Source organism: Corvus hawaiiensis, chromosome 4 (genome assembly GCF_020740725.1).
Source record: "Corvus hawaiiensis isolate bCorHaw1 chromosome 4, bCorHaw1.pri.cur, whole genome shotgun sequence".
In the NCBI taxonomy this organism is placed as follows: Eukaryota; Metazoa; Chordata; class Aves; order Passeriformes; family Corvidae; genus Corvus; species Corvus hawaiiensis.
The window spans coordinates 30369288-30395746 of NC_063216.1; the positions used below are offsets into that span (position 1 = coordinate 30369288).

Below are 26459 nucleotides of genomic sequence, written 5' to 3' on the forward strand. Positions count from 1 at the left end.
CAGTGTTTGTATGGCAGGGAAGCGAGCCAGCGGAAAAAATGACCTCGTGAGTCAAAACTATTGCTGTTCTGGGGTTTTGGCTGCATGAGCAGCATGCTGGCATTAAGCCAGAGCTTAAACATGGGAACAAGTTGAAGACTGGCAAACACACACTGTCTCTGGTGTGCCCCTAGGTGACCTAGAACAGAGAGTTGGGACAGTTGACTAGGGGCAATGGGAGGATCTTACACGTTTTGGCATGAGGATGCCTGGTCTGGCAGGCTCTACTGAGTGCCTGCAGTTTCACCACTGACCAGTTGCCAGGAGAAATGAATAGGCTCCTACCTTGTGCCATCAAACACTGATTTCCCTCTCATTTTCTTTGCACACCTGGAAAGGGGTTTTCCTTTTGCCCTCTCAAATGTGCTGTGTCTTTGGCTGCCCTTAAGGTTTGCTCTGGGAATGCAATAAACTATATCCTTCCAAAGTTATTTTAAAAAATCTGTTTCTCCAAACCACAGGTTTCTCTCCCGTTATGGTCAAAACTGTGGGGCTTGTGTTTTCCGCCCCTCACAGTGGGATTAGGGAAGCAGTTACTGTGCTGATGGTCAAGGTGAGTGTCATGGCTGAACTCCATTGATGTTAAAATTAAGGCACGATTGCAGGCTCCACTCTGGCAATCATCTGGAGTGCCCACCTTACTGGGGCAAACCAAGAAGCAGTTAGCAAACCCTCCATGCAAATATCCTGCTAGGTCCAGAGGGCTTGCAAGTCCTATACTCAATGCTTCTTAGCTATTATAAAGTTACGTCAAGAAGAAGTGAGGCTCGGGGGGACCAAAAGAGGATGAAGAGGAAATCACAGAGCATACCAGTCAGCTCCCATGGCTCCAGCACAGCCCTGTCTCTGCAATGATGGATGAAATCCTGGCACAGACCAGGTGACAGACCCTTACCATGCATTACCCTTGGAGCTGGCAAGTACACATGGGCTCTGTCACCATCCACAGGTTGGCTTGGAGAGAGGATGAACTCACTTGTGCCTGAAATACAACCTACTGGGAAGTCAAACCTCAAATCTCACAGCTCCTGGAGTGTAGCAGGCACAAATTCGGGGCTCAGACATCTCAGCGGATATTATTAATCCTGAAAACCTTTACAATAACCCACTGTGGTGCATCTGCAGAGCCATAAGCGTCAAAAACTAAGTGGGTAGAGCTGGAGAGCACAGACAGGAGAGCTGGCAGTTCTTGGGGCTGGAGCCAGTCATTTGATTGATTTTGGTAAAACATTTTTGTGTTGAACGATTTCTGGGTCATGGTGAAAATTTCCCTTTGTAAAAAAAACCCAAAAAACCCCATCAAAATACCTCCAATATCAAACACCCAAATCAGTTTGCTTGTTCCTATTTTCGTGCTGCTGAAAATGTTTTAACAAAACATCTCTTGTCAGCAGCAGCAATGACAGAACTAGGTATGGATTCAGAAAAAAAGGTATTTCACTGAAAGCAAAAATAGTACTTCAGACAGCAATGGTTTTCTGTTTCCTGATGGAAAATACTTTTGGTCAAAGTGTTGATTGTTTTAATTTTACATAAAAGCCCTGAAGGGAGTACTGACCCCCTTTCCCCTTCCACCCCTCTGTCTCTCTGCCTCCAGCCCACTGATGAAAAGCCACCAGCCCCCAGTCCCTGGGCTGGACACAGCGGTAAATCTGTGGAGCCTGAACATTCTGTCCATCTCCATCAGCTCGAGCTCACACATGTCTGCCCCAGCATTCCTCCTCCTCCGGGGCTGCAGCGGGGCTGCGGATGATGCGGGAGGAGGGAGAGCATCCCGCGGCCACCTCCCCCGTGGCTCTGACCCGGGTACCACGTGCGGGTGAGCTGGGGAGGCTCGTTGCCATAGCGACCGCTGCTAAAATGCTCCCCCCTGCCCGCGCCGAGATGCAGTTGGTCGCAGACAGTCGTTCCTTGTGTGGGGGGGGGGAAGGCCGGCGGTGGGGTGCCCCGGGGAGGCTGCAGCGGGGCTGACACTGCTGGAGAGGCAGTGGGGGAAGCCCCCGGGAGTCCCGGTGGGCAATGAGGCCACGCTGCTGGCTGCGTGTCCTTTCCCCGCCCGCCGCGGCTGCTCCCGCTATCCCTCCCTCCCTGCCTGCCTCCCGCCCATCCGCGCCTGTCGCCTCCCGCTGTCGCCTAGCTCTCCCGGCGCGGGGTCCCTTCTCCCTGGCACTGCCCGGCCGGGAAAGGAGCCTGACTCATCCCGGCTGGGACCCGGCAGATGCCGGAGGGAGCAGTCTCATCCCATCGCCCTGCACCCGTGGAGGAAGGTAGGTGGCAGATGTCAGGGCAGGTAGCGAGTGCTTGTTGGGGGTGCGGTGCATGGGAGCGAGGTCGTGTCTGGGTCCCCAGTCATCGGCAGCTCCGTGCCCCAAGCTGCAGCCTGCCCCAGGGTGCCCAGTTCTGGGGGAATCTCCTGCGGTCAAGGTGAGCCCATGGCTGGTAACGCTGCAGCCTGGGTTGTGCCCCCAGCTGTGCACACGGGACGGTTTTGTACCCAAAGTTTCCTGTGCTCGGGCATGCTGCTCCCAGCCTCCCCCCGGCAGTTTCTGCCCCGCCACTTACAATATGCCCCCTAGGGCTCCTGTCACAAGTGTACCCACAGCACCGCGGGGGCAATGGGAGGCAGCACGGGGGCATCCAGGGGTGACATTGAAGGCAAGCGGCTGGAGTGAGGTGTAGCACGGGTTTAAAAGGGGTCAGATAGCTTATCTATATGAGGCACTCTTTCAGATGGAAGACCAAGGACTCTTTCGTGTCTTTGGGGTGACATGCAAAATGAGGTGCTGAAGATCAACTGGTCCAGCAAGGTTAAGGCACATTTAGTATCTGCAGAACTGCTCTGGAAAGCTGACATCTTTAAATGAAACTCCCTCTTTTCAGTATTTGCAGCCAAAATCTTCCCACTCCCCTGACAGAAGCAAGTTGCTTTGCCAGGCCAGCCCTGCAGAGGCTGGAGGGGGGGCTCTGACACCTCACCCAGCACTCGGCTTGGCCATGATGAGGACCCTTTGTTGAGGGGGCAGGGATGGGTGACCAGAGTGGGGACACAGCACAAGGTTAGGGTTGCATAGCAAGTAGACCAAAGAATAGGTTGCTGGAGAGGAGCTAGGAAATGCTGGCTCTGCTAGTGATGGAAGAAGGATGAATTGGGAATTGTGTAGGGCTGCTTTTTATTGCAGTGCTTTTTTGGATGGCAGCTTCACTCTCACATTTGGAAAGTGGATGATCAGGGAAGGGAATGAGATTTTTGGCTTTCTTCCCGTCAGCCCAGGAGGTCCAAGCTGAACTCACCTTCACAGCATCCCTAACTCTGCCCATTACTGTTGCCAGCCAGGGACAGACATCAGCTGCTGAGACACCTCTGAAAAAGGGGTTTGCAGCAGCCTGATCTCCTCAGGCTATCTGCAGCAGCAACTGGGGGGTGCAGGGGGTGCAAAGGAGCTACTTTTGCAGAGCATGTAGGAAAGCTGTGCTGGGGGTCTTCTGGCCCAGAGTTCAGACCCAGTTCCTGTTCTGGAAGAGGTTCATGGCTAATTCCTTACATGGTTGGTTAAGGTGAGTTAAGGGAAGACCCACAGCTCCTCACAACACCTCTGTGATGTTGTTGCAAGTTATGGTGGGAGCTTTCCTCAGCAGTTCACCTGAGGAAGGCACAGGCAGCCATGAAGAGGCAGCAGCAGTGCCCAGATCAGATCCATGCCAATAAGTGGGAGGAAATCAGGCATTTTCTGAAGTTTCTTGCTTATGGTAATAAGAAGTGAAGCTTGTTTCAGATCTTACCCTGTGACAAAAAACCTACTGTTACAGGCCCTCCTGAGACAAGAGGTATCCAGGGGATAAATTCTGCTGGGCACAGTGGAAACAACTGATGGCTGTGGTATTTGAAAAAAAAAAGAAAAAAGCCTAGCCCCTGGTGTGCAAAGAGGCATCAACCTTACAGGCCAGGAACACGAAAGAGGATGGAAATGCTCAGTGCTCTCCCCAACCTCCTCTAACTGGCCCCATGCAAGGGATTTGGGGATACATGGTTATTGCAGAGGGATGACTTGGGCAATGGTCAGATGTGACAGCTTTCATCTGTCTGGAAAAGCAGGAGCTTGATGTGGGTGCCACTCTCCCCAAACTCTGTCCCCACTGAAGTCAAGGGGCATTCCATCACTCCCACCAATGGGTGAGGGTTACAGAAAGCCCCCTTTCAGGACTGCATTTTTGTGCCTGAGTCTGGCAGCACTGTGCTGTCCCAAGCCTGAGGGTCCCAGGTTTAATCCACCAAAGCCTGTAACAAGCAGCACATTCACAGTGCAAAACCCAGAAGATCTAGTGTTTGGGGAAGTTGTAGCTGTGCTTTTTGTAGGAGATGCTTTTTGATCCCCTTTTCTGTCCCTGCATGATCCACACCTTGGCTGGTGTTTTGGTGCAGAACAAGCAGCCGGGAGTTGAACAGGTTGGGCACCTTTGTGGGTTGCAATGTGGGTTGCTCTCTCCCTCCCAAAAGATGGGATAAGGGACAGGCTCAAATGTGATGCCATTACAGATTTAAATGGCCCCAAGTCATGGTGCATGCCCTAAGCATGGCATCAGCAGGGCCATAATGGTGGGGAGAGAGTTTTCCAGGGCACCAGCAGGTTGTGGGGCTGGGATCCCCTTTGTCCACCCCTCCAGAAAAATTCAGCCCTGACATCTGGACAAGGAGATGTTTGCTCCTTCCTGCTCTCTCATTTTTAGCACTAGGCCAGCAGCAATCATGCAGTGTGGTGTTGTTTTGTGTTCCCCAGGGCAACCCTTCTCCGGGCCCACCTCGCACCCAGCTGGCCAGGGCTCTTGGAAAGGCAAATCAGCTGCTCCTGGTGAGTGTCCCCCACTGCACAGTGGCTGACGTGGTGGAGGAATCTCAGCTCTGCTCACAGACTGGTGCTGAACCAAGGATCCTGAGCCCTGGCAAAGCAGGACATGAAATGGGGGTGCAGTAAGGGAGGGCTCAGACCAGCTCAGACTGGGAATTCAAAGGGGTGATGGAGTACCAGGGGAAGCAGATTTTCCCTCAAGCAGGAGGTGAGAAGAAGCTGTATTTACCTGCTGCCTATCTTTAATCACTGGCCGCAGGGCTGGCGGTGTGCAGGCTCAACCCCCTCTGTGGGGAGGGAGCAGGACTGACACTCTGTGCGGGGTCCCAGCAATGATCCCAAAGGCCTCTCCCAGTGGATGAGGTGCCTTCATGTGCAACCAAGCATGAATCAGGTGCAGCAGGGCTGTGAGGAGGGACTGGGCACTGCTGATGAGACACATGTCTCGTGATCAGTCTTGGAGGTGTGTTTTGGGTGCTCCCACTGCATGAGCTTTCTCTCCTTTTCTCTGGCAGCCATGCCCCACTTCTTGGATTGGTTTGTGCCTGTGTATCTGGTGATCTCCATTCTCATCCTGGTGGGCTTTGGAGCTTGCATTTACTACTTTGAGCCAGGACTCCAGGAAGCCCATAAGTGGCGAACACAGAGGCCAATCATGGAGCGAGACCTTCGGAAGACACTGATGATTCGGGACAACCTGGCCTTTGGGGTGCCTGAGGTCTGACAAGTTGCCCATCGCAGCCAGAAGAATCTCTCCTGCGTAGGCAGCAGACCACAAGCCTCAGTGGGGATGGCAGTCCTGCTCTGGTATAAGTGGGGTTGGTCATCACTTTGCTCTGTGCTGATCTGGGTCTCGTACTCACCACTCACCATTCTGCCCCTTTGCTTCTTAGCCAAGATTTGTGTGGCTGGGGCTTCCCATGTGCTCACAGCTCTTCAGCCAGCCAAGGACTTCTGCTCCTTCCCATGGCCAAGACTGATGAACCACTCAAATGAAATATCCCTTGTTAATCACTTGAGTTTGAGCTGCCTGGCATCTTGACAGGACCTTCAGCAGGAAAGGTACCAGATTTGCAAAGGGATACAGAACCTTGTACTCCTATTCCCTAGATTAAATCTAGCACAGTCTGTCTAAGTCCAAGGGGTATTTTGGAGGAAATCAATGGGGTTTCAATACAAATTGTTGCTTCAGCTAAGCTATTCCCAGCACCCACTCTTGGTGCTAGGATGGTGAGCTTGCTGAAGCTCTGTGCAGAGGGACCAAGGGCTCAGTGAGCCTCAGAGACTGAATGTCTTTATCTTTGCTAAATGCACACCCCTTCTGTGTCTGTTTGGGAGATGGAGAACATCCATCTATACATCCATTCCAGATGCACCACATTCAAATTAAAGGTCTTTATTAAAGAGGTTTGTCCAAGTCCTGTGTCAAGCTGAGAACTTTCTGCAGCTCTCCATGAAGGGGCGCTGCCAGACATACCACGAGCTGCTCCTGATCTGCCTAACCTTCTGCTCCTCTGTCATGGAGGAAGATGGGATAGTCTATGAAGCAACTCTCACTTGTTCAGTCCCCTGCACTGCAGAGCCCTACAGCTTGGATAGGCTCTTCCTTAAGTGTTTCCCAATGAAAGCTGTGAAGCATCCCTCAGCCCTTTTTTCCCTGCACATCTCTGAGAAGGAACATTGAGCCTGCCATCCAAATGGGCCTGTTGTACCACCTTTGCTTTCTGGACCCAAGCCATATAATGTGGGTCTAGCACAAAATCCCATGTTTATAGACTCTCTGCACTGTCCCAGGGCTGATCAGCCACCAAAGTGCTGTATGAAGTTGTGACACTGGGGCTGAGAGGGATATTCCCATCCTCTCCCTCCCTGCCAGCCCAATGCAATGCCCAGTGTGTACAAGAAGGTTTGAGAGAACAAGGAGCCTGTGGCAGTAGGTTGTATCCCCTCTCTTCCCACCCCAACATCCAGCCTTTGCGTGCAAGTAGGTGCAATGGTGCTACCTGTGAATGCTCTGGATACAGAGCACTCTGGATACAGTGCCCCACTCCTGCATATCCCAGGTATGTTAGCTGGTGCCACCATCCCATGTGCATGTGTCTGTGCATTCTGTGCCATCACCTGGGCCAGCCACTACACTGGCAACCCACATCTCCAGCGTCCCTCCATTGTTATGGCTCTGTGCTGTAGTCCCCAATGACTCCTTTCAGCAGCAGGGGTTCCTCAGGCTAGCTGTGAAAATCTTCCACAGCTCCTGGCGTGTGTCACTCAGCCTCACCTGTGAACCTGGGAGAAGAAGTTTTCTCCGCCATTATAGGAGAAAGTTTCACGAAGGATGTCTGGACTTCAGGCGGCTCTCTTGAAAGCTGTTTATTGCATAGGTGAAGTTACAGCATTTCAGGGAGTGGGTATCCAGAGCCAGCCCTACAGCTGCCAGCTCCAGCTGTAGGCACACCTGAAGCCGCTTTCTGTTCAAGTTACAAAGCATTATATACTTTTCTTTGCAGAATATCTTGGCACCTAACAACCAATAAGCACCATACACAATACCTTTACATTTGCCTATAGCCTATCATAGCTACTACCATCACCATATTACAGTCATTATTATCCAATCACAAGAGTAAGTAAGTTACAATTTAAGCTTACAGTGGAAAATTCTTAGGCCTTTCTTCTTCTTGCTACATCAACATTTCTTGTTTGCCTGCCATATCTTTGTTTTTGGTAAAGACATGTTTTCTATTTACTTATGCTCTTCTTGAGACTTATTTACTTGGTGAAAAACATGTCTTTGTTTGTAGTCACATACCTTTGTCCTGCTCCTAAAAATCTCCTTCCAACTCATCTCTAACCTTTGCCTTCTCAGTTACTCAGCGATCATTGTTTCAGCAAAACATCTTTTATTCTATATCAAAACTTGCTTTCATTTCTACCTCATCCCCAGCTTCTACATTCACAGACCTTTCTGCCAAGCCTACATACCTTACCAAACTTTCATCCTCCCCAACACTCCATCCCAAAGAAAGAAGGAGAGCTCATTGGGCTGCTGTGAGTGAGTTATGCAGGGACATGCAGTCAGTGGGATTACTCCTGTGCCCAAAGTTTCACTTGCCCAGCCAAGCAAAGACTCAAAGCACAGGTGCAGTCTGAAAGTTGGTAATTCTCTGGGGATGAAAGTTAGCTTTTAGCTTTAAGGAATGGATCAGGACATCCTGCAAATATCCTGGGTCTTTCTGGGGCATTTAATCTACCAGATTGCAATTGCATCACCATTCTTTTCCACACCAAAACCAAGCGCACTGGCAGGAGCTTTCTGGCTCTGTTTCAGACAGAGGACAAGTCAAGAGTCCTTTCATTCAGCCAAGTAACAGAGACAGTGATGCAAGTACCCTAAGTGGGGAGTCTCACTCAGCAGGGAAATGCAGTGAATGGGATTACTGCTGTGCCCAAAGTTATACTTGCCCTGGCAAGCAAAGACTCAAAGAGCAGGTGTAGTCTGAAACAGACACATTTTTGTGACTTGGGGCTGTGAAATGGAAATGACAAGGGGCTGGGTTGCATTGTCTGACATGCCACCCTTGGATGCATGGCTCACATTCCCTGCCCTCTGGCACATCAGAGCCGTATCTCCAAGCACTAGCTTGGAAACCTGCTTCCTCACCTCGACTCCCTCATAGGTGGGATTGCCCTGTAAACAAACATAGGTGAGCTGTGGGGTAGCATAAAAACCTCTCCACTGTAACTGAGGGGCTTGGAGCAGTCAGGAAGAAGTTAAACCATCCCTGCGAGAAGAGGAGCCTGCACTCACAGGGGTCCCCTCTCCCCTTCTCTGTGTTCTCCTCTGCATGCTGTCATGCCTGTTTTGACCTCAACTCTGCCCATGACTCAATGCAGAATCTGAGCAAAAGAAGACAGCAACCAGGTGAGGGCTGGATTAGAGAGAAACTAATTGTTCATCTTCTCTGGTTTATGTTTTGTACTGTTTAGTTTAGACACAATCAGCATCAAGCCAGGTATTTTCCATGGCTATGAAGGACTTTATTGTCAGCAGCATCAAACGCTTCCCCAGTGGAATAAAAGTGGTTGACAAACTGCACGGCCGACGCTTTGTTTTCCTGTTGCTCCCCCTGGGAGCTGCCTCCCTCTAGCCCTGGGCAGGCAGCAAGGAGCAGTCTGCAGTGAGGTCCCCTTTACAACAGGGTAGGTCTCCATCTGCTTGGCTCCCGTGCTAGCTACGCTGCCAGGTTATCTGGGAATAATTAAGCCAAAGGCAAACGATGCCTGAAAACTGAGATTGTTTCTCCTCTGTGGGATCTGTGCAGCCAGGGAGACCTCAGGGGAGAAGGAAATAGTCACAGATACTGAATTAAACTGCATAAAAATCAGAGAAGATACTTAGTGCTGGAAATACTACGCAGTATCAGGTTGGTTTTCTTCATGTTTTCCATCTCTTTGCCCTTAAGGAAGCAGAGAACTCACGCTGTCCTGAGCTCTGCCTTCCACCAGCATTCCCAATGGCTTGATGTGGGTCATTGGATGGTGATTCCTCTTCCACTTCCCTCAGCCCTGGACACCTGAAGGCATGCAATCATTGTCCCTGCCACACTGTGCTATGGGTGCCTGTCTCTTCTCTGTGCTCCCACTTGCTCACCAAACTGTTCATATTCTCATCCCATCCCACCAAAACACCTGTCTCCTTTCCTCCTTGTTTACTGTGTTGCCCTTCAAAGTCTCTTACAGTGAGGAAGGTGTAGAGTGGCAAGCTGAATCCCTCTTGACCCTGAAAATGCCACAAAGCTGGCAAAATTAAGAAACAATCATAATAATGAAAATGAATATGCAAAAGAAAATCAGAATAAGGGAATGAAGCATCAACTTGGATGAACACCCAACAATTGACCATTGAACTCACGCAGTGGGATATAAATTGTTGCACTGGAACATGCCATTTGAGGAGAAAAAAAAAAAAAAAGAGAGGAAGGGAAAATATTTCAAAAATTCAAATTTTTTTTTTTTTTTTTTTAATCACACCTGTTGTCCTCGGAAGCAGGCAGCACAGGCCTGACCTGGCAGGTCTGCATCACTCCTCCACCTCCTGCCATGGGACCAGGGCGGGGGGTCATGTTGTGGAGCTGCCCATGCTGTGGGGCTGCTGGTGGCCGAGGTCAGGAAGCTGCTAGGCAGGGGCAGGAGTGGCCGTGGCACCCAGCGTGGGAGCGAGCCATGCAGGCCACAAGGGCCCCATTGTCCCAGCTGGAGGCGGGCTGGCCGCACAGGGCTGGAGGTGGGGGCTCAAGCATGTGAATGACAGCAGCCCCAGGGAGCTCTGCGCCCCGAGACACCACAGCCCTGACAGCGGGGACAGCCTGGGCTCCCCGGCCCGCTGCCCTCGCACCTCTGCTTCCAGCGCACCGCCGACCGCCATGGAGGAGGACATCGCCCTTCACCGCAGCTGCCTGTCCGCCCCAGGCAGCCCCAGCCGCATCCCGGGCCCCCCACGGCGGCGGGACAGCCCCCTCGGTGTCCCTGCCTCCACGAAGCGGAGCTGCCTCTCGGTCACCCTGCGCCGGGCTGGCGGGGGGTGGCGGGGGGCTCCCTTGGGAGCGGCTGCGGGGCCCGGCCCCTGTCACCCCAATCCCTCCTCGGCCCCGGCCCGTGGCGGCCGAGGGGCCCCAGCGACACGGCAGCTCTGGCGGGGCCGAGGCCACCCCGGTGGCGAAGATGGGGGTGTCCTGCGCCCCACCACACTCCGGTGGGTCTCTGCTGACGGGATGGGCTGGGCAGGGGGAGGGAGGCACCAAGGGGTCCCTCGGCAATGACATGGAGCCCAGCATGGGGCAGGACCCTTCAGGAGAGGTAGGGTGATGAGAGTGAGGATGGGGGCTTCCTCCCCTTTGAGTGATTTCCTCTTGACCCACACCGGAATCATGGATGGGCAACAGCTGGTGGCAGGAGAGCCCGTGTGTTTTTTGAGCCTGGCACTCAGCAGGGAGACAGGCAATGGTGGTCACCATGTCAGGAGATTCTGTGGGTGCTGGGATGCCTACCTCCCTGTCTGTCTGTCTGTCAGTCAGGAAACCAGCCTGTCCACTGCTCAGCCTGGCCCGGGTAACTGCTGACAATTATTTCTAAATGTTCCTGTAGCCTGCAGTGGGTGCAGTTTCCTTTATGTCCCAGAGCACTGCAAAAAGTGGCACCCCAAACTCTTGCCAAGTCTGCCAGGCATCCCACAGCCTGTCCCCCACCCAGGGGCCTGCCTCGTGGTGGAGGGGCACATGGTGCTCCTGTCATCCCACTGCCTGGAGGGTCAGAGCATTCCCAGATGTCGGTGCCCCAGCATAGCATGACAGGGACACAGTGCCTCTTGGGGCCGGGGCTCACAAATGTAGTAGAAGGAAATGCAAAGCAGGGAAAGGGCATCCCCATCCAAGGATGCAAGCAGCCAGAGGCATCCACACGGCTCTCCAGGCACGGGCACATCCACAGGGCACATGGAGGTGCCTGCCAGAGCACACGGGGATGTGACCTGTGTACCCCAACATGGCCCAAGTGGAAGGACCTCTCCCTGCTCGCCACACACAGGCACACACACGCGCATGTACATGCACGCACACATGTTTGTACACACAAGCACATGCAGAGGGGACAGCACTGGCTCTGCCTCTATGCCTTGGGCTGACAGCCAGGAATCACGGTGTTGGAGGAGAAAAGGTTTCTCACACCTCCACAGGCAAAGCTGAAGGGCAAATCACTTTTGATGAACCAAAACATTCCCAATTTCCTCCCTCTGGGAAAGCAGAAGGAGATTTTGCAATCTGCTGATCCCAGGAATTACCTAGGGGCAAAGAGCACCCTTTGTCAGCCTCGCCGGAGCTAAGCTGTGAAGGGTTAAATATGCCCCTCCCTACACAAGCAGAGGTGCTGAAAAGGCTGGGGAATTGGGAGGGAAAAGGGCAAGAAAATGCCTGTGGGGTGTGGGTGTGCAATGGGGGCCCCTCCAGGACATGGGGGCCCCATCGGCAGCGGCCCCTCCGACCCCGAGGCCATGCCCCCCCCCCGCAAGGCAGGGAGGCTGGCGGGGGCCTGGGATGGAGCCGGGGGCCTGGGATGGAGCCGGGAGAGGGTGCGCGGGGGGAGATTTTGCGGAGATGTTTAATATTCAGGTCACATGACGATGGCAGCAGGAGCAGCACCAGCATCCCCGCTCTGCTGAAATAGCCACTGGAGAAGGAAGGGAAGGAGAGAGGGGGGAGAAGAGGACACAGGGAAGAAAGACAAAGGTAAAAGCAAGTAGCCCACCGTGCTGCTTCATCAGCATCAGGCTAGAAAAGTGGGGGGAGACCCACCCCTTTGGGAGAGGATTCGGAGACAAAGGAAGCTTCATGTTCAAAGGTAGGATGCTCCGGGCTTGGCAGGGCTGGGCAACGCCAGAGGGACACCGCTGGGGCTTTTTGCGCAGGCATCCTCCGCCGTGCCCCCACATTGCCCAGCTCTGGGCAGGGGGGAGGGATAACCCCGGAGGGCAGTGGGGGAAATCGGTCCTGGCTTTGTCTTTCCTCTGTTTTTTCCTTTTGGTGGCAGCAGTCTTGTATGAAGGAGAAGGAGCAGGGCTGGTTGTGGTGCTGATGGGGAATAGCTAGTGCCAGGCACTGTTCTGAAAGAAAGGGATAATCCAGCCGGCCCAGGGCTGGGGAGTGCCCACAAAGTCCTCGGCACCTGGCTTGTCCCTTGCCAGTGACAGGCAGTGGGGATGTCCTGTGCTGCTCTCTGGGCATCTGCACAGGAGCCAGCAGGCATGTGGGCAGGGGCACAGGCAGCTGTGGTGGTGTGGGTACCCTGCTCCAGGGGTGCTCAGCATCCTCTCACCTTGCGATACAGCTGTGCCACCCAGGTGGTGAACTGGGACATGGGACAGGGATTGTACGGCTGGAGAGCAGCATCAAGGGCATGGCTGGGGCTATGGTGGCTGGGCTGGGGATGTGCCCAGCTCCTTCACCTCCAGCTTCTGCATCTCCAGAGAGGCTTCGGCACAGGCTGCCCTAGATTTCACTGCAGCCGGGCTCTTGCCCAAGCCCTTTGCAGAGTGTTGAGGGGATGAAAGGTTGCTGTTGGGAAGGCTGCAGCAGTCCAGAGGATTGGGATGATCTTCAAGCCAGGCAAAAAGATCTGGTAAGAAGAATGGTTCTGTTCTGTACCCTGAGGTCAGGCAGTGCATCCGGCAGGGCTCAGCCATTGCCCTGCACAGCTGAAAGAAATGGCCTGGGGTCATGGGAACTGAGGAGGGAAAGGTATTTTTTCAGTGGAGAGATGCGCCGTCTAGCACCTCTGCAGCTCTGAAGGAAGGAGCAGGTCCTGATGCCGGTGAGTTCCAGGGAAGCTGTACTACTGAAGCAGCTGCTTGCTTTCTTTCCTAAGAACCTGGCATCACCCTTTGAGGGCCTGCTTCTGCCAGCCACCTTCAGGCTTTGAACCCATCCCTCCTCCCTGTTCCATGTCTACAGGGAGTGGGACTGTGGGTCCAGGACTGCATGAATGGAAGAGGCTGGGGTGAGATGTGTGTGAGGATCACTGCCTTGAGCTGCAGAGGGACAACCTTGTGCTGCACTGGAGGAGAACTGCAGTGAGGCCATCCATGTGTTATGTGGGGGTTAAATAGCTTTTCCTTGCTGGAAGCTGGGTTGTGGTGAGCACTGTTTGCAGCTCTCCCTCCCTCTTGCCACCCAGACAAAGGATGGGAAGGCAGGGGGAGGGGATGCGACTATATCTGGGTTATCCAGACATACTAGATGTTAGTTCCCACTACCTGAGCCCCTAAGGGACCAGCAGGGCCACCTCTGTCCCCACACAGCTCCTGTGAACGTCAGAGCATGAAGGGTGAGCTGCAGTAGTGGTGTCTGCTGCTGGCCACATATGTCGGCCCTGCAGGAAGAGGTTTTGGGGTGGATCAATTGGTGTCAGAAGCAGGAGCTAGCTGGGACCATGGGGACCTCTCTGGGCACTCATCGCTCTTCCGGTTCTGCCTGTCCCTGCCCCAAAAGCTGAACCTTTCCTTGGTCCAGAGTCACATGGAGCATCTCCTGTGAGCCAGACATTATCCCCTGACAGCCCAGCCCAGCCCAGGCCACCTCCTACAGGATCTGGGCAGCAGTGGGGTATCACCAGCCACGGCCCTCTTAAATTAGCTTCTCTTAGCACACAGAACAAAGCAGCAGGGAAAAAGGCGGCCTTGCAAACAGCAGATGTACGTGGTTAACCTTGGCTACCCCTCTATTCATTATCAGCTGTACTGACTGTAGTGCCCTCTCGTGCATTCATTACAGGGGACAGCTGCAAGGGCTACGGGACATGGCCAGGACACAAAATGCCACCCCTGACCAGCCACTCAGTGCGCTCAGGAGGCTTCCTAGCAGCATTAGCTTTAATGCACATAAAACAGAGCCACTCCCAGGAGAGCAGGCAGGCATGTTTCATGTCTCAGGGTGCCTCTTGCGGCTCTGGTCCTGGTTTTTCTCACCCTTAACTCCCTGGCAGGCTGTTCCTCAGCTGGCTCCTTGAATTCATCTGTGGGAGGCAAAAGGTGGAAGATCATGTGCAGAAAAATGAACCCCTGGGAAATTTCTGCAAAATGGGGGCTTCCCTGCCTGAGGCTGTATGGGAGGAACCCCACACAGAGAGGAAGGCAAGTGACCTAGAGGAGAAAGGGAGGTGGCTTACCCTGACACCTTGAATGTCCTGATATAAAATCCAGGAAATATATTTAAGGAGACTTCTGGAGATCTTTTCTCCTGGTCTCAGGGTTTTTATAGCTGCCCAAGAACCTGAATCTGAAACATCTCACCAGTCACTCCAAGCTCCTGGCTCCAGCAGGGAAGCTTGCAAAGGAATGGTCATGTATTGTGATGTCCACAGCAGTTAGCAACATCTGCTGACTCTGGGCAAGGCTTTCCTTGGTGAGATTGAGGGATGAGCTATGAACCTCTTAGTGAGCCTTGAGACTGAGAGCAAATTCCCTCCTTCCTCCTCCCTATGTAAGAACAAGGGTTGAAAGAATAAAGGAGAGGGCAACAGATTCCTTGAGGACAAGCTACCACCCAGGCAGTGAAAGGGTCACAGCCCACATGGCCCATGTCCTGTACCCATCCCATGCAGCTGCTCAGCTGTGCTTCCTTCCCATCTTGACCTGTTTCTTTCCACCTTTGGGGTTTATTTGCCCCCGTTTACTGCAGTAGCCAAGTGCCTCACTGGGGCCACAGCCCCATGTCCCTAATTCCCTCATCGTTCCCTGTTTGTTTCTCTCTTCTCCCACTCTTTGGGCTAGGTAGGACCCCAGCAGGGCTGTGCATATGGAGAATGCTGCAGCAGCATAAGGGACACAGCACAGCCACACAACCATGATGCGGGTGATGAGGGCAGCCTGGGAGAGGATGAGTGAAGGGCAGGATGCAGGCGAACAGGCTGGCCTGGCCCCCTGTGCTGTACCAGAGAGATGGGCTTTCCTGGCTGGCACTAGCTTTGATAAAACTGAAGAAAGACAACAGGAGCCTCAAGGGATGCTTCGTCAGCAGGAAAGGCACAGACTAGTTGTGATGGGTGTAAGAGAGGATTGCAGCTGAGAAGCACTTGGCTCGGCAGCCTGCCTCCTCCAGCAGCTGCCCGGCAGCGTGAGGTGCTCCAAATTGCCAGTCTGACTCAAGCCAATGGTCCATCTTGTGCTCTGGTCCCCCCCAGGGTGCTGCTCACTGCTTCAGGAGAGGATGACGATAGCCCAGGGTGCCCTCGCTCGGTGGGAAGAGCAGGAGGGGGGCCATCCTCCCACTGACCTCTCCTGTGTGGGCATGGTGGAACAGAGGTGGTACGAGAGCTTCAGATGTTACCCACAGTGCTGTGCATGAGTGGCTGTGCCACCATCCTCTCATGCAGAGGAAAGATCCTTCTCCCAATTTAATATAAAAGACTTCCCAAGCAGTGGAAAGGAGCTGAGTGGAGGCACCCTTCTCCCTGCCAAGGGTGGCCCTTCCACAAGGTCTTTCCTTAGCACATGATAGTGGAATATTACAGCTAATATAAAATGTAAAATCTTCACTGTGTAGAGCAGCCCTTGTGTCAGCACCAGAGCTTTGATGTGGGAGTGCCAGGCAGCGTCCTCATTCAGCCATGGAGCCTGCTGCAGCCTAACCCTGTCCTTGAACAAAATCTCTCTGATCTCTTCCCAGCCTGTCGCTGCCTCTCTTGACTAAGCTGTCACAGGGACCCCAGATTGGTGGCATCAGTGTCCCTAGCCCAGTGACTTCTGAGTCATTTTCCTTGCAAAGAGGGGCATGTGTCACCCACCAAATGGCAGTCACCTCCCTGGCTGCTCATGTCCTTTTCTGCTGCCAGTGGATTCTGCTAAGTGGAGAGAAAACTCTGCCAAAATGATGGAAAGGGATAATTTATTGTGAGATACTTGAACTGAAGTGGCATCCAAAACAAATGAAGTACTTACCAAGCAAAAATGCATTCTGTCTCTGTCCTGGAAAAATAACCCTCTAATGAGACAAAGCATGGGGGAGTAGAGTAATTAGAGTGGGAGAAACTCTAGTTTGCAGCTGGCTTGTATATGAAAGGTATTTGATTCCTATCCCCTTCATCTTCCTTCCCAGATTCATCCCTCATGCCTCCATTCCCCACCAATTAGGGCTTTTCTTCCATGCCCTGTCCTCTCCCAACCTCCCATCGGGTGGGAGCTACTCACTAATGAGACAGAGACAAATGGGTGAGGCTTGCCCCAAGCAATATGTGCCATCACCCAAGAAAGGGTCAGGGAGGCTGGAAAGCCCTCAGGGCTTTCTTTTTACCCAATTGTTCTACATGGAAGAAGTGAGGAGGCAGAGATGACAAGAGAAGGATGCAGATAATTAATTTTGTGATCATGATGATTAGTTTTTCAGTATGACAACAACCATTGGTCTACAGGTGAGAGGCAAGCACAGAGATTATGGCCATGCTTTCACTTCCACCACTGCCTTCCTCTGAGGAACTCAGCCTGTGCACCACAGCCAGTAATGCAGCCACCCCTGGCAAGGGCCAAGCTTGCAAGTCCTCATGGTACATCCCAAACTCTGTTTCAATGCCAGGACTTGACACATAATTTTTTAAAGTCTGTTCCATCGCAAATTTTATGGGGAACTTGGAGGGGCAAAACACAAGGATCCTGTTGAGAACCCGGAGACAAAAACAAGGAGACACACATGGAGCTTTGGGCACCTGATTATCAGCCCAGCCAGCCTCGCTGCCCCTGCTCCTGCTGTTTGGAGGTAGCCATCAATACGCTGCATTCTCAGTGAACCCCACTTCACCTCCGTGTCTGGAGTGGTACATAGAAGAGTGTGCTGGAAACTCTAGTAGATGTTCCTCCATGATGAGCCTTACCACTAAAATCTTGACATTCAGTTATCCTCAACACCCCTTGAAAAGGCTGCTCAAAGCTGCCCTCAGCCCCTGTGACAGGTCAGCAGGGAGGTTGTTGTTACACCTCAATGATTTTTCAATCTTTGCCCCCACGCAGGACCAGTGGAGAGCAAAAACGAAGCAGCCATGTCTGAGCTGGTCCCAGAGCCACGACAAAAACCAGTCGTGCCAATGAAACCCATGGGCATCAACGCCAGCTTGCTGGGCTACATCGGTATTGACACCATCATTGAGCAGATGCGCAAGAAAACCATGAAGACAGGTTTCGACTTCAACATCATGGTTGTAGGTAGGCAGAGACCAGCTGAGGAACTGGGAACCATGGCCAGGGACTGTCCCCTGAGGCCAGGTGGGAGAGTGAGCCCTGCAGGGAGGGTGTGAGGGAGCAGACAGCACTTGCTCTGAGGGAAAATAGAGCCTGCATAAGGCAAGGAGACACCTACAGCCCCTTCCCTTCCCCTGCCAGCCTTGCTCTGTTCCCCGGGCCCGCTGTCATCACCAGGCTGTGGCAGATGTCACAAGCTTCCTCTCTGCAATCCTCAGGTCAGAGCGGACTGGGAAAGTCAACATTGGTAAACACCCTCTTCAAATCCCAGGTGAGCCGCAAATCTTCAGGCTGGAACCGGGAGGAGAAGATCCCCAAGACAGTGGAGATCAAAGCCATTGGGCATGGTAAGAGCCAGGCTGCTGGGGTGGAAGCAATGCTGATGCTTCAGCACAGTCTTGCAGAAAATCCCAGCAGTCTACGCAAATAGTTCTTTGGTATTAGGCAGCCCTTTCTCCATTGGAAGCTAAAGGACAGTTTTAGATGGCCTCAGAGACAGACAAGGCTTTTCTTAAACATCAGTGTCCCTGATGCCACAGCCAAAAGTGAGGGGTAGAAAAATAGACAGATTTCATCACCTAAGACATTAGTCTGCACTTGTGGATTAAACCTTGCTGTAAGTCATTTTCACCTGCAGTTACATTTAATAATCTGTACAAATTGCATTGTTGGGTCCCATCCCAAGCCTGGTAGCGCACAGCTCCTTATGGCAAAGTATCAGCACAACTCCTACAGTGGTGCAGTGTAATGAGCATCATCTCAGATTCAGGATGATGCGTTAGAGGGGAGGAGAAGTTGTGTTAAGGTAGTACTACCTCTGGGCTACAGACTGAGCACAAATCCATTTTCCTGTGGCAGAGTGGTATAAAGTGGCTTTCGTGTAGATGTTACCAAAATTTGGGGTCAGACATGCAAATGAGGGTCATAACTGTTGAGGCATGCGTGACCCAGCCTGGTCTAAAACCCTAATGCTTTGCTGGGTAGGGATGATGGCAGAGCTCTCTTGTTCCCTTGTGGCACACAGAGACATGTTTCATGATAGAGCAGGTCCTCAGGGAGGAGAATGATTGTTTGCAATTTCTCACCCAGTCATTGAAGAAGGTGGTGTCAAAATGAAGCTGACAGTGATTGACACACCAGGATTTGGGGACCAGATCAACAATGAGAACTGGTAAGTTTTACAAGGCCAAGGCCTTGTGTCCCAGAAAGGGCTGGAGTTAAGATGGTATATGAGTGACTGTCATCTGCTTGGCCCGTGAAAGCATCTGGGATCCTATTGCACTCCAGGGGCTGATAATGGGGCCGTGGGACTGTGAAACCATGTGTGTGCTTGGGGGTATGCACATATTACATGGTGAGTGCTTATTTCTGTGCCCAGTTACAGAAACTCTTAATCATCTGTGCTGATGGTGAGATGCTTGAGGTGGACTTTTTTTAATGCCTGAGACTGCTTTGTTGCTGTCAGAGCTGGGAACACTGTAGGCAGGAACATGAGGAGATTTGTACCTGTCTATTCATCTCTCTCTCCCACCTCAACAGCTGGGAGCCTATTGAGAAATACATCAACGAGCAATACGAAAAATTTTTGAAAGAGGAGGTGAATATTGCAAGGAAGAAACGAATTCCAGACACACGTGTGCACTGCTGCCTCTACTTCATCTCCCCTACGGGCCACTCGTATGTACACAGTCCCTCATCCTTCCTCCAACCCTTGGTACCTCTGTGCCAGATACATACCCTACACTGCTGCATCTCAGACATGGATCCGGGGATCCTGCCAGCAGGGCTGGCCACTGTTTAGCTTAACTTTGGGTGCTGTGGGGCTTGAAAGGGTCTAGGATTACAAGAGCGGAAGAAATGCCACTGTGTTTTTTGGGAGTGGGCAGTATGGATGGGAAGAAGGAGACGAGAACATGGGGGCAGCAAGTAGGGTATATACAAGGGAAGGTTCACGGGTGCCCTGATGCTGGGACAGTCACTAGGATGAAAGGGGAGGAGGGTAAAAAGTGACCCCTTCCATCTTGTTCCTTCTTGGGCTGCAGCTTGCGGCCTCTGGACCTGGAGTTCATGAAACATCTCAGCAAGGTAGTGAACATCATCCCAGTTATTGCTAAGGCTGACACCATGACCTTGGAAGAAAAGACTGAATTCAAACAAAGAGTGAGTATCTCCTCTTCTGGATGGCATCCTTTCCTGCCCTGGCTTGGAGGCAGGAGAAATGAGTGGTATCCTTCTTCTTGGGATTGCAGTGCAGTCCCCAGGGTGTGCACAGAGTCCAGAGCTGGGTTGGTGGGTAAGTCCTAAAGATGCAGCTGTTTATATCTCTGAGGGCATCTGTTAGAGAAGGAAGAAATGTGTGTATCCCTGTGACATCCCGTGGTATGTTCTGTCACGGGAACTGGAGAGCCAGACAAGTAACCGAGGTTGGGAAGAAAGACTCATCATTGCTGCCCCGTGTCCTCGCTTTGCTGTGCACTTCCTTGGGACAATCCCTCCAGCTTCTGCCCACTGGAAGGATGTCCCAGATGTGTTTGCCTGGCCTTGCCAACTTCCTTCCCTTCAGGTTTGTGCTGCTTTGTGCTCCAAAATGTCTTTCTGCTTAGGTGCGCAAGGAACTAGAAGTAAATGGGATCGAGTTTTATCCCCAGAAAGAATTTGATGAGGACTTGGAGGATAAAACAGAGAACGACAAAATCAGGGTAGGAAACATTTTATTGTGGGAGGGGAAGGGGGTATGAGGAGGGCACCACATTTTGTTCTACACTTCAGCATCATTGCCCTCACACATAAGAAATAAACTGCTTTTTAATCTCCATTCCTGTGGTAATTGCAGTCTCTTTCCAGGCCCAGGGATATCTATAGAGTAAACCTATGAACATCTGCACAACCCTATGGATAGCAGAGTCTCCTGCACTCTGTGCTCTGGAAAGATAGTTTCTCCCTGTGCTTAGAGATATCTGGGTCCCCAATAGCCTCACCTCCTGTCCTACTTCCCAGGAAAGCTGCACCCCTACTCCTATTCTGGGTTTCCTCAGTACAATTTCAGCCACTAAACTTGTTGAATGTTCATGTGTCTTATGGGGAAGGATTATTTGAGTCCTCTCTTTCTATTGTGAAGAACTACAAATCTGGTGAGAAATACTCACCTCAAACTATCCATGTGAGCAGCTCTGGGCTGACAGACCCTCTGCTGGTTATGCTAAGGTACTTCTTCCCCTCGTCATCCCCCTCCTGAGGAATGCTGGAGATAGGTGCAGAAAAGCTCTGCCTCAGCTCCAGAGCCCTTGGCACTGCTGCAAGCTACCCACTAAGCTTGTTAGGGTGTAAGGACACCTGGAAAGCAAGGGTCCAGAATTCTAGGGATAGCACTGGTGGGTGAAAAGGACAGCCAGTGAAGTTTTGCTCTGTAGAATCTTTTCCCTCAGAGAAGGCCTTGTGTTTGTTGAGCTGAGAGGAGGAAAGGTGGATGGGGAACCGTGGTGGTGCTGCTCTCTGGAATAGGTTCAATGGATCTTTCCATGTGTCTCTCCCCAGCAGGAAAGCATGCCCTTTGCAGTAGTGGGCAGTGACAAGGAGTACCAAGTGAATGGCAAAAGAGTCCTGGGCAGGAAAACACCTTGGGGAATCATTGAAGGTAAAAAACTTCTTGCTTACAGGAGCTGAAAGTATGTCTGCAGATCACAGTAATAGACAAGGGTCCAGATAACCTTCCCATCCCATTTTTGACAAACTGTTTGAAACCAAGCAAAAGGAGAATTCTCAAATAGCTGTGCCAGAAGGGAACTGCCATGGTCAATATGGTGCCACTATCACCACCTGGCAGAAGGTGGAGCCACTCCGAACACCACGGTGTGTGAAGCTAAGCTCCCAAGGTTGCCTTGGTTTTCAAATGAAAATTCCTATGTGACTGATGAGCACCTCTTGGTGTCTCCTCAATGCTTGACAGCGTGGCGTTCAGACAACTGCCTGTCCTTTCTGAAGTATGCAAGCTCTACCCACTTGGAACCTGCCCCCATGGCAGTGACTTTCCCATGCTCTATAACCACAAAGGGGCTGTTGAAAAAAATCAAATGTAACGATTGCTTGCTTTCTTTTCAGTGGAAAACCTCAATCACTGTGAATTTGCCCTACTCCGAGATTTTGTCATCAGGTAAGGTCATGGTCATGCACCAATTTTCTCTTGATGAGCTGGGAGTCTTCCTGAGATCCACTCAGAGTGAAATAGCCCCTACTGAAAGGAAAATAAAGTCAATTTCAGGCAGTGAAAGTTTATGTGGTGTAGGGTTGGATTGAGTTAAGGGGTAGATACTCTAGTGCCTCTCTTAGTGACATGATCATTTGGTAAAGTAGGTGCTAGTTTTCATGTATGAGCTGGATGCCTGGAGAAAACTGGGATACTACCACCCCCATTAAGGTTGCAAAAATTCCCATTAAGGGAGTTAAAAAAAAAATCCAATTAAGGTTACAAAAATTTCTATTTGCTGCTGACAATAGGTCAGTGATAAAGAGGTCACTACCACATCCGAGATCAGGTTTCCTTACATGTTGGAGGATGTGCTGGAACATATGAGCTGGAAGTGAAAAGCTTCGTATTTCATTAGCTTTCATTGTCCTGTCTCATTTCTACTCTGTTTCATGAAGTTGCCTCAGTAAAGACTCTGTAGAAGAGCTGTAGATCCAAGATCATCTCTCTTCCCTATAAAAATAACACAAAAAGAAAATAACAGAAACACAGTTCAAAACCAGAGCCCTGTGACTCATTCCACTTGTGGGTATGGTGCTATTGAGCCAGGTATAATGCTTTGACATCACCCTACTTCCCTCTTTTTGTTCTGTAATACCTTCTGCAGCAGAGGTGCTTTTCCAAAGTCTTTCAGTAAAACCATCCTGCCCAAATGATCTTCACAAAGCCTGTAACAATCCAAGTCCATAGGCTGTCTGTGGAGGTCAGTGATGATGCTCACAGCTGTGTTCTGCAGCTTATGGTCTGCAGGGAACCTGATACACTGATGCTTCCTTGTCTCACCACTGCTTCAGATAAGTCCCGGTCTGCTCTGACACACCAGGATGGCCAGTGGCTGTGCCAGTGGCACAGGTGCGAGAGAGGCAGGGCACTGGCAAGCACAGCCAGGAATTTCAGCCCATGTCCTGCATCCTGCCTACGTCTTCTCAAATGCTGATGCTCCAGCTCTCAGTTGTGTATGATGGCACCCGTGCTATCCATGCAGAAAGAGGGGTACAATAATTCGCTAGACAGACTGAAAAAATCTTCCATTTATTTCAGGGAATAAAATTATCACCAGATAATACTTACTGTGCTGATATTGACTATCATATCCTCTTTCCCAACCCACTTTGTCCCCTGCAGGACCCACCTTCAGGACCTAAAAGAAGTGACCCACAACATCCACTATGAGACCTACAGGGCCAAACGGCTGAATGACAATGGAGGGCTGCCCCCCATGACTGTGGAGACAGAGGAGAACCATGAAAGTAACCTGTGAAACACCCTCCCCCTCCACGGTCACCCAGTGACTCTGGATAGACAACCCACCCCTGCTACCCCTGACTCTACCACGGGCCTGTCTCTGAAGCATGTGGCACATCCTCCGTGGGAGTGAGAGGATGCAAGTGTGAGTGCGTGCGGGCGTGCATGTGCCTACCTGTGTGCCGGAGAGGGACAAGAGCATCTCCCCATCCTTCCCAAAGTGTCCCTGTTCTTGGTTTGTTTTTTGCACAGTGGACTGTCCGTCAGCTTCCCTTCTCTCTTTTCTGTGTCTCAGCTGTGTATCTTGCCTGGGGGAAATAGTGTTGGGGGGGAAGGATTTCTAGGGGCATGGATTTTGGAGGGGGGAGGTGTGGGGCATGCTGTGGTCCTGTTTTTATCACTTGGAGACATGGCAAGGAGAGATTCTGGGAGAGATGGTGGAGTCGATGCATGCATGTTTCAAGAGATGTCAGCAGAGATTTCTCTTGGATCTTCCATGGGTGTAAAGGCAGCTGGTTGGTCTGAGGGCATGGTGGCCTGGCATTTTATCCCTTTTTCTTGCTGTGGCTTCCCAAGGGGAAACGGCAGCTTGGAACAGGATAGATGAAAGAAGACTGACATGTTTTGTGGTTCAGAGCAAGTGACTGGTGGGAGGAGACAGACTCCGTTCTTGGCCTGTAGCATCTATTTGAGAAGCATCAAAGTACTTGGGGAAAATAGATATATTTTCCAAAAGAAGCAAAACCCAGAGGAAAATAACATGTTCCTGCTGCAGAGGGTGCATTTGCCCTGCCCAGCACTAAGGTGAAAAGCCATGCTTGTATCACAGGCATTTGACTCTGTGCAGATCAGACCAAGCTGTGCTGGGGCCACCCCAACCCATGGGGTCACCCCATCCCCTGGCTGCAATCCCCCATTGCAGCGGTCTCTCTCCACCAGCACTGAACAGGTCCTGGCCAAACCTTCCCCCCACAACTTGGCCCCTCTGCTGTGGGAGCACAGGGAAGACAATGCCACAGGGGGTCCCTGCTGGGACCTCCCCCAGGGACAGCTCCACTTGGCATAGGGCCTTGAGGATCTCGGAGAAGTGCAAAGAGCTATGGATTGAGAAGCACCGGGCCAGGGTGTCTCCCCTGATGGTGGGGGCACAAGAGGTACTGAGGAGGTATACCAAGATACCTCTTCCTCACCCTCCTCCTTGAAATGGCTGCATTTGCTACTGCAGCAGTGCTGTTCCTCTGCCCTCTTACTGTCCCGTGTCCTCCTCCACTCCTGTGCTTTTGTCCTCATTCCCTTTTAGCCCTCCATAGCCTTCTTCCTTCCTTTCTTTCCCTACCTAACTTTCTCTGTTCTTCACCCTTTAAGTCTCTCCTTCATTTCTCCAAGTACTTGAATATTCCTCTTCTCCAGGCTGTTTCCTCCCTGTCCCAAGTTCTCATACCTTCTTAACAATGTGCTTTTGTGTCCTGTTGAGAAGCTGTCATTTTGCCTTTCCCTGGAGGGGATGGGGAGGGAAGGTAAAGACCCAGGAGCAGAAAGAGGCACAGCTTTACTGAAGATTACATGTTTGTGTCTAGCTGGTGTGTCAGCTGTTTTCTGGACATCCCTGGATGAGGTTGAAAGTGTCAGGGCTGCGTGGGCAGAAGGAAGGAGGGGAGAAGACCAGAAACACTGAGTTTGGCAGTGTCTGCATGTCACATGGCTGGCAGAGGTTGTTCCCACCAGGACACTTTAAACACACATGTGGAATGCTATGGCCTGGCATGGCAGCACTGCGAGTAAGGGGAAGTGCGGGGGGTTTGGATGGGGTGGAAAGGCTGGCATGGGAGGGAGGAAGAGGGAATAGCAAATGAGCAGCAGAGGAGGATTCAAGTCAAACTTGATGTTGGCTGTATGGGGGCCAGGGGCGGGAATAGGGTTCTCCAAGCCTTAGCAAAACTGTCAAGAGCATATGTCCATCTGCTGGCTTTCTCTGGTGCTGTAACTGCAAAGCAAAGTTCTCTTCACTCTCACTGCCACCTGTCTACACAAATCAGCCATTCTCAGCACTACTAGGATGTGAGGGCCATCCCAGCCCTTCCCAGTCCTTTCACCACCCACGTTCACAGCCCCTGCTGTTCCTGTATGCAGTGTGTGCGTATCGCCTTGCCCCCCCTTCCCCCGGCAGGCCTCCTCAGTCCTGCAGGGAACAAGAGCCTTGTCACTGGTGCCAGCAGCCACACCATGGACCCTGCAGAAACCATCCTGCCACGCTGCCACCCACCCTGCCACACAACTGGCCCTCCTCAGCCCAAGGACATCAAACCTCATCAGAGACACCACCAGGGCTCTGCTTCTTCACAGCACTGAAACACGAAGCCACGTTCCATTGTCTTCACCCTGGGCTGCAGAATGGTAATCTTTATGACTTTTGGGCCCAGCCAAGGGTTATGACGGAGAGAGACAATGCTGCCCTGCTTAAGGAAAGCAAAGCAGACCCATGCAACAGAAGAGAGACTTTCCTTTGCCTGTAATGTGGATTTCAAGGACAAAGCTGTGTGTTTTGCCCTGTAGGTTTAGGAATTTTTATTTGTTTGTAATAACGTGATTTTTATGCCCTGCTCTGTAATTTCTTGTTGGATCATAGACTACTTCTAAAGGATCCGTAAAAGCTTGCTGAGAAAAGCTCAGGTACTCCTCACTGCCATCTGCTCATGCCAATAGCCTACCAACATCCTGTGTGTCTACAAGGAAGTGTACAAATGGCAAATCCAAAAAAATCCCACGTGGCGTAACAACGGGAGATGCTGTTGGGAAGAAGTCTCTGTAAATGGATAAGCTGGGAAAAGCCTGAATCGTGCGCCACCAGCTGAGTTCCAGGATGAGCACAGCAAGTCAGCTGTTCCCCCGAGATATCCCGAGTAATATTGCAGAGGGGAAGAGTCTAAACCTTACATCAGACCTGCCCACTCAGCGCATTCGGAGGCTCACAAACTGCTCACCAGATAAGCCGTTCGCCAGAACAACTTTGCTAAGCACGGCAAATCCTGGACAACTTCCACTGAGGCAACCACGGCAGCGAACAGGCGTGGTTGCACCGAGCAGAGAGAGCCACAGGAGCGAGCAGGGCTGCGTGTAGGCACCAGTGTCTGTGGTTCGTTGAGCGGCCCGGCGCGGGGCGGGCGTGGGGCGCGGGGCCGGGCGGGGCCGCCACTTGTAGCGTTCCCGCCGCCACCGGCGCCATTAAACCGACCCAGCGCCGCCTCACTTCCGCCTCGCTCCTTCTCACTTCCGCCCCGCGCGCGCCGCCGGCCGGGAACGCCGCGGGGGGCGG

General features: G+C 52.0%; 2 protein-coding genes and 1 long non-coding RNA gene across 7 annotated transcripts; 2 read left to right on the forward strand and 1 right to left on the reverse strand.

Annotated features, from left to right (window-relative positions):
* The first annotated feature begins 1928 nt into the window (after positions 1–1928).
* Positions 1929–6300, forward strand: SMIM45 (small integral membrane protein 45). Of its 2 annotated transcripts, XM_048302630.1 has the most exons (3): positions 1934–2306; positions 4815–4886; positions 5399–6300. In XM_048302630.1, exons 1-3 carry the CDS (start codon positions 2258–2260, stop codon positions 5605–5607), a joined length of 330 nt encoding a protein of 109 aa, XP_048158587.1. In that variant the 5' UTR covers positions 1934–2257; the 3' UTR covers positions 5608–6300. The 2 variants fall into 2 exon arrangements, with proteins under 2 accessions (XP_048158588.1, XP_048158587.1); XM_048302631.1 differs by lacking the exon at positions 4815–4886 and having other exon boundaries at positions 1929–2306.
* Positions 6301–12039: 5739 nt separating this feature from the next.
* SEPTIN3 (septin 3) lies at positions 12040–24619 on the forward strand. Of its 4 annotated transcripts, none has more exons than XM_048301664.1 (10): positions 12040–12275; positions 17431–17622; positions 17877–18005; positions 18748–18829; positions 19198–19335; positions 19701–19818; positions 20262–20357; positions 21193–21292; positions 21757–21808; positions 23027–24619. In XM_048301664.1, exons 1-10 carry the CDS (start codon positions 12266–12268, stop codon positions 23160–23162), a joined length of 1053 nt encoding a protein of 350 aa, XP_048157621.1. In that variant the 5' UTR covers positions 12040–12265; the 3' UTR covers positions 23163–24619. The 4 variants fall into 4 exon arrangements, with proteins under 4 accessions (XP_048157621.1, XP_048157622.1, XP_048157624.1 ...); XM_048301665.1 differs by having other exon boundaries at positions 21196–21292; XM_048301667.1 differs by having other exon boundaries at positions 12040–12163.
* LOC125325020 lies at positions 20353–26407 on the reverse strand. The gene is made up of 3 exons (XR_007203172.1): positions 26128–26407; positions 22201–22354; positions 20353–21889 (listed from the first exon to the last, which is right to left on the reverse strand). It is a non-coding gene; the product is annotated as an uncharacterized LOC125325020 (long non-coding RNA).
* Positions 26408–26459: the final 52 nt, after the last annotated feature.

What these genes read in the sequence shown, in the direction of transcription:
- SMIM45 (XM_048302630.1), top strand. Translation starts at nt 2,258, where the DNA reads ATGCCGGAGGGAGCAGTCTCATCCCATCGCCCTGCACCCGTGGAGGAA. An exon ending in CCCTGCACCCGTGGAGGAAG is followed by an intron (nt 2,307 to 4,814) that starts GTAGGTGGCAGA and finishes TGTGTTCCCCAG; the next exon opens with GGCAACCCTTCTCCGGGCCC. An exon ending in AGGCAAATCAGCTGCTCCTG is followed by an intron (nt 4,887 to 5,398) that starts GTGAGTGTCCCC and finishes TTTCTCTGGCAG; the next exon opens with CCATGCCCCACTTCTTGGAT.
- SEPTIN3 (XM_048301664.1), top strand. An exon ending in GATCAAAGCCATTGGGCATG is followed by an intron (nt 18,006 to 18,747) that starts GTAAGAGCCAGG and finishes TTTCTCACCCAG; the next exon opens with TCATTGAAGAAGGTGGTGTC. An exon ending in CTCCGAGATTTTGTCATCAG is followed by an intron (nt 21,809 to 23,026) that starts GTAAGGTCATGG and finishes TGTCCCCTGCAG; the next exon opens with GACCCACCTTCAGGACCTAA.